The sequence below is a fragment of the Danio aesculapii genome, chromosome 9 (genome assembly GCF_903798145.1).
Source record: "Danio aesculapii chromosome 9, fDanAes4.1, whole genome shotgun sequence".
NCBI classification, from domain to species: domain Eukaryota; kingdom Metazoa; phylum Chordata; class Actinopteri; order Cypriniformes; family Danionidae; genus Danio; species Danio aesculapii.
The window spans coordinates 53,829,389-53,839,388 of NC_079443.1; the positions used below are offsets into that span (position 1 = coordinate 53,829,389).

Genomic DNA, 10,000 nt, shown 5'->3' on the forward strand with positions numbered 1-10,000 from the left:
CTACATTTGTTGACAGACAGTTTGGGCTACTTATCAGAATTATGAGAATTATCAGCCAGACAACATTTAATTGGACGGACATTTTTTGGTTTTATACCTCAGAAGCTCATACCCAGAATATAAAAATACATATAGATCATTAACTTTAGTCATTACTATTGGAATGTGAAGAGGCTTTCAACCAGCACAACAAACAAAATGTTTCTGAAGACAATCACCTACTGCACCTTTAACAGCTATTACACAACGTATTTATATTGTGTAGTCGATGGACAAAATCCGTGATCTTTGCTTCATCATGTCTAAAATAATTTAGCTTTTTGGCTGATATTAGATTAGATATTATTAGTCATGTAGATTTCTCCTTTTCTTCTGATATGAAACACTCACTTTTGATAATTCACTCAGTTTCTAATAAATAAAAATCCATCTTATATCCAGATTCTCAGTCCTAATCTATCAGATAATGGCAGTAAATATACTGTGGATAATGTCTTTTCACATGTGTTTTGTCTGACCGTGTCTGCTCTCTTTAATAAACCTCATGATGAATATGATTTACTCTGCAGGTTTTCTGAAGAGTCTGTTGATGGAGCTGACTGACCACAGCGTTTACAGAGACTGCAGTGATAATTCAACCCAAACCACCTCTATAGCAGCACATAAAGATTCTCTGGGTAAGCCTTTATTTGTGGTCAGTCTTACACTGAATCTGCAGATTAATTCAAGTCAAGTTGAGCTTTAATTTCGCTACATACAGTGGAACGAAATGTCATGCATACATAATCAAATATACGAACACAACACTGGATGTAAGAGCTATTTTAAACCAATACAAAACTAACATACCCGAGCGGTAATCTAACTATGCGTATACTATACATACTTAACTATACACAAAACCTAAGATGCACTGTACGAGTACTTTTACATGAGCAATATTGTGCAAGATATTGTGCAAAAGAGGCATTTATGGTTGATGAAAACAAGCAGCGCAACATGATTTGTGTTACATTCATAAGTAAACATTGTTTATCATATTGAGTACTTGTAAGATGGAGTTTAAGTAAAGTGTCTGGTGCATATGGAGAGAAGAGTGTTTCTGCATGTGGTTTGTCAAACCCACTCACCTGTGTGAGGCACACTTTAGAAAGTGCACAATGTTTTTCTAGAGATATGGAGGGATTTTAAGAAAGTGGTGCAAATGTGCAAACTGGTGCAAGTGTATTGTGAAGTGTCAGAGAGATGAAGAGTGTGTTTTCTACAGGTGGTTTGAGGAATTCTTCAATTCTTTAGCATTTGGCTGATAAGAAGATGCTCACTGTAGCTGTCAATATGACTATACTACATTCAGTCCATTGTAGTTTATGAACTGTCTGAATATCTGTAAATAATTGTAATTACGGCTGCACAAAATATCGTTTCAGCATCGGTATCGCAATGTGTGCATCCGCAATAGTCACATCACAGGATATGCAATGTTGAGTTGGGATTATAGTTGATGCAGTTTAATGATTATGGAGTAAACGTTTTTCATCTGCATGTGCTTTTAAAGTGATTGTTCACCCAAAAATTCAACTTTACTCACTATTTTCATTTCACCCTTCACTTGTTTCAAATGTTTCCGAGTTTCTCTTTTATGCTGAACACAAAAAGAAGATACTTTAATAACTCATAAACGTCTGAAACGAGTGAAGGGGGAATAAATAGTGAGTAAATTAAACTATCCCTTTAAGACCTGTGACTGTGTGAACTTTTCAATAATTTAGATTGTAAAACTTCCGGCCACAAACATTATAATGGAATGGAACCTTTATCTTACAGAAGATATATATTTAAATAAATAGATTTAATTTAAATACAATACTGATTAGATTAATTAAAGTGAGTTGTTAAATGTGTGGTTTAGTTTAGAAACAGGCTCATTACATCAGTCTAGACTACTGACAATATTTAAATTTTTCATTTATTTGTAAACCTAGTTTTAAAATGTATTTCACTTGTTCTTGCTTGATCCATCAAAATTATAATCATATTAGCCTACGTTTTAATCAATTATGGCCTTTGATTTTTATTAAAATGTAGACTAAGAATGTTAATGAAAGTCTAAGAAGGGGGTGCCTGCATTTTACCGCAGGGGTGCATTTCTCGTCACAACACTGGGACTGCAGTCAGATCATGAAGCAGATCAATGTGGATCTTTCTTTCATGGTGACGGTGCAGAAATGAACAAAACAACAGGCCCAATACAAACTATTATAAGATTAAAATACTGAAAAATTATCCGATGGTTACTTTTGTCAATTTTCCTAACAGATAAACAGCACTTGGTAATATTTCAGCATGTTTTCACTTTCGCATTAGACATGAAATGCATTTGCCGGTAGAAATGACATCCCACCCTGCTCATAATTCTTTTTTGTTTATCTATTACACAACCATTTTGCACTGTGATATAGCCTGGTTTGTTAGTTTGTTGGATCGTTTTGTTTTCTCACTACAATCGACCTGCTCAATTGAGCCGAGACCACCTAATTCAGGCGATCTTGGACCGATTGATTTGGCGTGGATCCCACGCGATTGCGGGATTTCACTAATGCCAGACAAACCATGCTTACTGTCTTGTATACTGTCCTGAGCATCTCGCACGCTGGGCAGGACATTGGGCAGTCCTTATTGTCGAGCCCTGCACACAGACTACAGATGTCCATGTCAGCGTAGTCAGTCGTGTCTTCAAAGTAAGTAAAAGATCCAGTAGGCCATCCTGCTGATTTGATTTAGAAGGTCAGAAGGGCACTTTTCTGTCAGACGGCTCACCGCTCAGGTATACATCCGTGCTAAAAAATTAAGGTAAAAGTCATCATAGCTTCCTCATATATATATATATATATATCATATCCCAATCTCATGCAGCCCTAATTGTAATCCATTTGTAATTCCAGGACCCAGCTTTTGCGTTGTGTCTGAGTTTTGTGTTTGTATTGCAGTGGAGAAGATGCAGCTCATAGATGAGGAGTATGAAGTGCTGCGGCACAGAGGCGACCGCTGGGCATCAGTGGAGGCCAAACTGGCAGAATACAGGAGAGAGATTCAGGAACAAGCACAGGTCGAGCTCAATGCAAAGGTTTGACTCTTTTATTATTCATTATCACACAGCTGTATGGGATTCTTGATTCTGATTGGTCAGTCGTGATATTTAAGGTGCGTTATTACCATTTACCAACCAATGAATAACACAGACTCATCCCAGAACTGAGAATCATCTCAATTGGATGAACTAAACTGAGTGTGTGTGAATGAGTGTGTATCTGTATGGGTCGCCACAGCAGAATGAACTGCCAACTTATCCAGCATATGTTTTACGCAGTGGATGCCCTTCCACCTGCAACCCATCACCCGGAGGAAACCCACGCCAACAAGGGGAGAACATGCAAACTCCAGACAGAAATGCCAACTGACCTAGCCAAACCTCAAACCAGCAACCTTCTTACTATGAGGCGATTGTGCTACCCACTGCGCCACCGTGATGCCCGCTTGATGGGCATCCACTGTGTGAAACATATGCTGCAATAGTTGGTGATTCATTCCACTGTGGCGACCCCTGATAAATATAGGACTAAGCCAAAGAACAATTTTCAGTGAACAATTTTCAGGAAAGTTGTCCGGATTTTCAAATAGTTGTTTCTCAGTCAAATATCAAATCAAACATCAATGAAAAGATGATTTATAAATCTCAATTTCTCTAAAAAAAGACCCTTATTCCTGGTTTGATTGATTGGTCTAGTGTCTAGTGATCATTTGTGATGAGAACATCGTGGATGCTCACTTTCCATGCTGATACTGAAACTCTATATTGTGCAGCCCTTGTTTGCATTACAATACTGCTGATTAACATCTCAAAATAACCTTTATCATCGTCTTTCAGCTCCAGCACTTCATGGATGTGGAGATGGCGAAGGTAAAGCAGGAGGAGAAAGAAAGATCGAGGAAAGAAATCCTGGAACTGAGACGAGACATGGAGAAAACATATGAGCTGAAGTCCGAGGCTCTGATGAGTCGAGAGAAAAACGCCATCGAGCGTCTGCAGAAACACCAGGAGGTAGGAAACAAACACTCCAACACTTTACTCAAAGGGGGGTTCATAAGACTGTCATGCAAATAAATGTGATTTTATGCATGCTCATCAACTGTTATTATGGATCTTTCACACAGTTATGACATTTTAAATGCAAAGATGACATTGTTTGTTATGACAACTTGACATAAAGAAATGCTTTATATTTGTCATGACAACTTTTCATTAAAATGTCTCATCAGAAGTCTCATTACTCTGTTATTTCATGTTTAACAGCGTCAATATGTAATAGTAATTTAATTTACTTGTTATTTTTGTTGTTCTTGGCATAATTGTATGCACTGAGATGATATGAAGGTATATCTATTATTGTGGAGTGCAGTATATAATTGCATGCATATGTACAATATCTAATTTTTTTTATTGTTGTCATGATGTTTTTTTCTTTAATTTTTACATTTGCATTGTTACAAGTGTGTATAATACTAAATAAAAATAAAAGTTATAAACGAATGTCATGACTGAGTGAATGATGCGTAATGATAGCTGTTGTAAGCTTGCATAAAATCTCATCCACATTCATGACTTGATTATAAAGGTTTCATGACAGTCTTATGAACACCCCTTTCAAGTAAAGTGTTGCCACAAATACTTATAATATACACAGCAGTTGTCAAACCTGTAATATTCTCCTGATCCAGATTGAAGAAAAGGAAATTTATGCTCAAAGACAAGCTGTGCTGAGAGAAATCGAGGCTGTGCGGAGCCGAGAGACGGAGCTGAAGCAGAGGATGGAGGCCTTTGACAAGTGAGGAAAACGAGTTATTTTAGTCATCAAAGCAAAAACTATTGGTGAACATTTTTGTTGACTAAAATAAGAATAGATATTCACAAATAATGGAATTTATGATGATTTTTTAACTAAAACACGATCAAATATTTACAAATCATGGAAACATCAAGAGTCACTGAAAAGCCAACTGAAATAAAATAATAATAGTTTTCAGAATTAATAAGCCATGGTTTAGGGAATGAAGTGTAATGTCTGTTGTTTTGATGTGCTGATGTAGAAGCTGTACGCTGCATGAGGAGAAGGTGAAGACCATGGAGGATCTCCTGCGGAGGAGAGAACTGTCTGTGAAGACCATGGAGGATTCCTTTGAGCAGAAACTGAAGAGCGAGTTACTGAAGTAAGCAGAGATGAAGATGTTCTTAACTGATATATACTCATTGTATTATTATTTTTTTTTTAAAGATTTATTTTTGGCCATTTTGCCTTTATTAGATAGGACAGTATTTAGGACAGGAAGCGAAGTAGGGGAGAGAGAGAGAGGGGGGTAGGGTAGGGAAATGTCATCGAGCTGGGATTCGAACTCGCGACGCCCTGACATGCTACTGCACCATATGTCGACGCGCTAACCACTAGGCTATTGCGCCGACATACTCATTGTATTATTAAGTCAAATAATTGCTTTTAGTATATGTGTAACATCCTGGAGGGCAAAACTAGTCTTGTCCACATCTCCTCCTCCTCCTTCTGTTGTGTTATGATGTCAGTGGAGTGATATGGAGCTGTAATGCGCTCAAAACCTGCCGGAACTACTTTAGCTGTATGTGTATAATCTGACAATGACACATTAGAGTGACCAATCAGAATCAAGAATTCAGCAGAGCAGACCTGTAGTACAAGCATTATTAGAGTACTTATAATTATATTAATTATATTATATTAGTATAATAATCATATTGGGTCAAAATGATCAATTTTTAATATATATATCGAAAATCATTACAATATTAAGTAAAAAAAAATAATACTACATGAAGATGTTTTGTAAATTTACTTCTGTAAATATATAAAAACCTAATGTTTGATTAGTAATATACATTGCTCAGAATGCATTTCCCCAATTCATTTTGTCAATATTTAGAGTTTTGTCTGTAAATGCTCCGATTTCACATGTTCAAATAGTTGCATCTCGAATAAATATGGTCCATCCTAACATATAACACATCAACATAAAGATTATTCAGATGGTGTATGAATAAAAACAACAGATTATACTGATTTCCAAAGCATTGTTGACACAGAAGACGGTATAAGAAGACATAACAGAGAATGATGATGAAAATTCATTTTTAATAATGTTAATGTACTTCTACTACTATTTTTACTGTTTTTTTTGCTCAAATAAAAACATGTATATATAATATCGACCCCAAACAAATTAAGTTTAATCAATTATTAAAGAAATACTTAATGGCACAATATTTAGTTAATTGATACATGTGATGTGTTATTTTTTATTAAATGGATTTCTATAGATTTGGTTTAATGTAATAAAAAAACTTTGGCTTTGTTTGTTAGTGCTATTGCTGTCTATTGTTATGGTTTAGTGTAAATTTCTCTTTTACTTTGGTATTGTTTATATTGTTTTAGTTTAATGTACTTTTTTTTTTTGATTTTGGTATTATTTTTGATGATGATTTAATGTAAATTAGTCTTTTTCTTTTAGATTTGTTTATAAACGCCAGAAAGAATAGCCACTACATTAGCTAATGGGTATCTAAATGAACAATAAACATTTGAATGTAAAATAAATTGTTAATTTACAAAACCTTCAGGTTATTGGAAGATGTAGCTGACCTTTTTTTTTTCTTCAGTAGAACATCAAAGCAGATTTTTAGCTGAATTTGTGTCTTTGGTGATCCATATAATGGCAGTCAATGGTTACCCATTTGTTAAATTCAAAATAAACACATACAAACAAATCCAAATCAATCCTAGTGTCTTCTAAAGACACACTGAGCTCTTATGAAGTAGGGTCATTGGTCTGTGCAAGAATATGGACATTATTTATTGATCTGGACTTGATTGTATGTGTTTATTTGTAATCTCAAAAACTGGTCACCATTAACTACCATTATATCAATCACCAATGTCCACAAATTCAGCAGAAAATCATCTTTTTTTGTTCCACTAAAGAAAAAAGGTCTGCTTCAATAGGCCTGTCACAGTATCTGATTTTGTTGTGTGATATATTGCACCAGAATAAATTGCCATAAACAATATTATTGTCATTTTAAGACCATTTTATGCCACTCTTTATATAATGCCAGAATGACAATATAACATCATCACAATGCAAGTACACTCTTCCAAAGCACACAGCATATTTTACTCAATTAATTCAATTAATTATAGTCATTTTAACAGTTTAATAATCAGGTATTGGACCAGAATGTGAACGCGCATATCCTAAATAAATAATAATTATAAATATTAACAAAAAGTACAAGATAAAGAGTAACAGAGGCTGTGATATCTGCTTCAGTGACCTGAGGGGGATTAAATTAAGTGCACATTTAAATTTTGGGTGAACTAACCCTTTAATGTGGCATGTTGTAGATATCAGCTGGAACTGAAGGAGGAGAATATAAAGAGAACAGAGAAACTGACAGAAAATGAGGAGAGGATTAGAGGTATGTTAACAGGATTCTCATTTACTGATTTGCTTTACCATGGATTAAAGTTCTACAGGAATCTGTTAGTTGCATCAAGTCTATTATAGATTTCTGACAATTGCTGCTCCTGCCTGTTCTTGTAATAATGTTTTAATTTTAGCTTGATTTACTAAATAATTAATTAATAGAATTACACAAACATGTCCAAATGGATACCTGAAGTGTGTGTGCTTCGTCTTCCCTTTTATTTTCTGACGACAGCATGTTAAAGGTGTTACGTCTAAGATTTTGACTCTACTAAGGCACAACAATACCAAATATATTTAAAGCTATATTAAAAAAAACATGCCAAGTTACTTGTTTAAGAATTAGTGGTGGGCTGTTATCGGCGTTAACGTGCTGTGTTAATGCGAGACTCTTATCGAGCGATTAAAAAAATATCGCCGTTAATCTATTCTCAAAGTTGGGTTGGGAGCTGGGTCTAGTCTACGCAAGATATGATGACTTTCACCTTGATATTTTAGCGCGGATGTATACCTGACCTGTGTGTGTGTGTGTGTGTGCGTGCGTGCGTGCGTGCGTGCGTGCGTGCGTGCGTGCGTGCGTGCGTGCGTGCGTGCGTGCGTGCGTGCGTGCGTGCGTGCGTGGTCCTTTACTGACAGCCGTGTGTGTGGATCTTGTGGGAAAATATGTTGAATAGTCCTACATGATGGTAATAGTTTGATGGCGGTGTTTACTTCAATAACACCACTAATATCTGTATACTCCACATGTCTTAACTTCATTTCTGTTTAGTTCAGTTCTGACTTTAGTCACATTAAGGTCATCAGAAATCACTGTTTGGAGCTCATGTAGGCCTACAGTTCAACATTCATGTTTAACTGAATAAACAGTAAACACAAGCACATCTTATTGAACATCATTTATTTTCATCACCAATTATCAGAGCAGAACAGTTTCTCCAGCAGTTTGTGATGCATTTTGGAAACAGGAGATGAGCCCCTGGTCTAATGCGCCACCTGGCTTGAGAAACCCGTTCTTAAAGACTTCTATTGAGTCATTATTTGAGTAGCACACATTCATTAATTTTCTTTTCGGCTTAGTTTCTTTATTAATTCAGGGTCACCACAGTGGAATGAACCGCCAACTTATCCAGCACATTTTTATGCAGTGGATGCCCTTCCAGCCGCAACTCATCTCTGAGAAACATCCACACACACTCATTCACACAATAATAATATATGCCCACCTATATTAAGAATATAATACACAAACAGGCAATATTTAAGTGTGTTAAAACATCTGGGTTAAATTATATTGGTCTCAGCTATTTAAATAAAGCTTTGTCCAAACAATTGGTTTCACTTTGATCCATGCTTTCCCCTTTGCAGCAGAAGCAGCTCGTCTGCAGAAGCAAGCGGCTGTTATTGACACAAAGGCAGAAGATTATGAGAGAAAATCATCAGAGGTCAAACAACTGCTGGTAAACACGTACTGTATGATCTCAGTATGACTAAAATCATCTTGATAGAAGTCATTTCATCTGCTGATAAAGATTAACACTACCTGACAAAAGTCTTGTCTCCTATCTAAGTTTTAGGAAAAGCAAATAATAACTTGACTTCTAGTTGATGATTTGGTATTAGAAGTGGCTCATATGAAAGGCAAAGGCCTCTAGATGACGCTTATTTGAGCACAATATAATCTGATCATGTCTTGATTATGAATGATTTGATTAGGACAGTAAGGTCTGACTCTGCTTAGACTAAAGTCTGCTCACTGAACCTTCAATAATGTCCAGTATAGAATATGTGGTCATGCTGCAGTGGAAACAGAATGAATATTGTGACTCCATCATGAGCTTGGAGGACTGCATCCATACATCTCTGCAATGACTCAAATCACTGATTAATAAAGTCATCTGGAATGGTGAAGAAAGCCTTCTTGCAGGACTCCCAGAGTTCATCAAGAGTCTTTGTGTTCATCTTCAACGAATCCTCCTTCATCTTACCCCAGACATGCTTAATAATGTTCATGTCTGGTGACTGGGCTGGCCAATCTTGGAGCAGCTTGACCTTCTTTGCTGTCAGGAGCTTTGATGTGGAGGCTGAAGTATGAGAAGGAGCGCTATCCTGCTGAAGAATTGTCCCTCTCCTGTGGTTTGTAATGTAATGGGCAGCACAAATGTCTTGATACCTCAGGCTGTTGATGTTGATCATCCACTCTGCAGATCTCTCACACTCTGCAGATCTCTCCCATGCTGAATGTAACCCCAAACCATGATTTCTCTTTTACCAAACTTGACTGATTTCTCTGTGAATCTTGGCTCCATGATGGTTCCAGTAGGTCTTCTGCAGTATTAGTGATGATTGGGATGCAGATCAACAGGTGATTCAGCAGAGAAATCCACCTTCTGACACTTGACAAATGATCAACGAGAAGTCAAGTTATTATTTGTTG

The 10,000-nt window shown here is 36.4% G+C and overlaps 1 protein-coding gene across 3 annotated transcripts in view; it reads left to right on the plus strand.

The window, feature by feature from the left end:
* Nucleotides 1-10,000, plus strand: part of ofd1 (OFD1 centriole and centriolar satellite protein) — a 34,952-nt gene that overhangs the window by 4,437 nt on the left and 20,515 nt on the right. For all 3 annotated transcript variants that reach the window (XM_056465989.1, XM_056465990.1, XM_056465991.1), the window contains exons 5-11: nt 570-677; nt 2,988-3,124; nt 3,926-4,099; nt 4,777-4,883; nt 5,146-5,265; nt 7,485-7,558; nt 8,932-9,023. In XM_056465989.1, the coding sequence (XP_056321964.1) occupies nt 570-677; nt 2,988-3,124; nt 3,926-4,099; nt 4,777-4,883; nt 5,146-5,265; nt 7,485-7,558; nt 8,932-9,023 (812 nt within the window). The remainder of the gene's footprint in view (nt 1-569; nt 678-2,987; nt 3,125-3,925; nt 4,100-4,776; nt 4,884-5,145; nt 5,266-7,484; nt 7,559-8,931; nt 9,024-10,000) is intronic.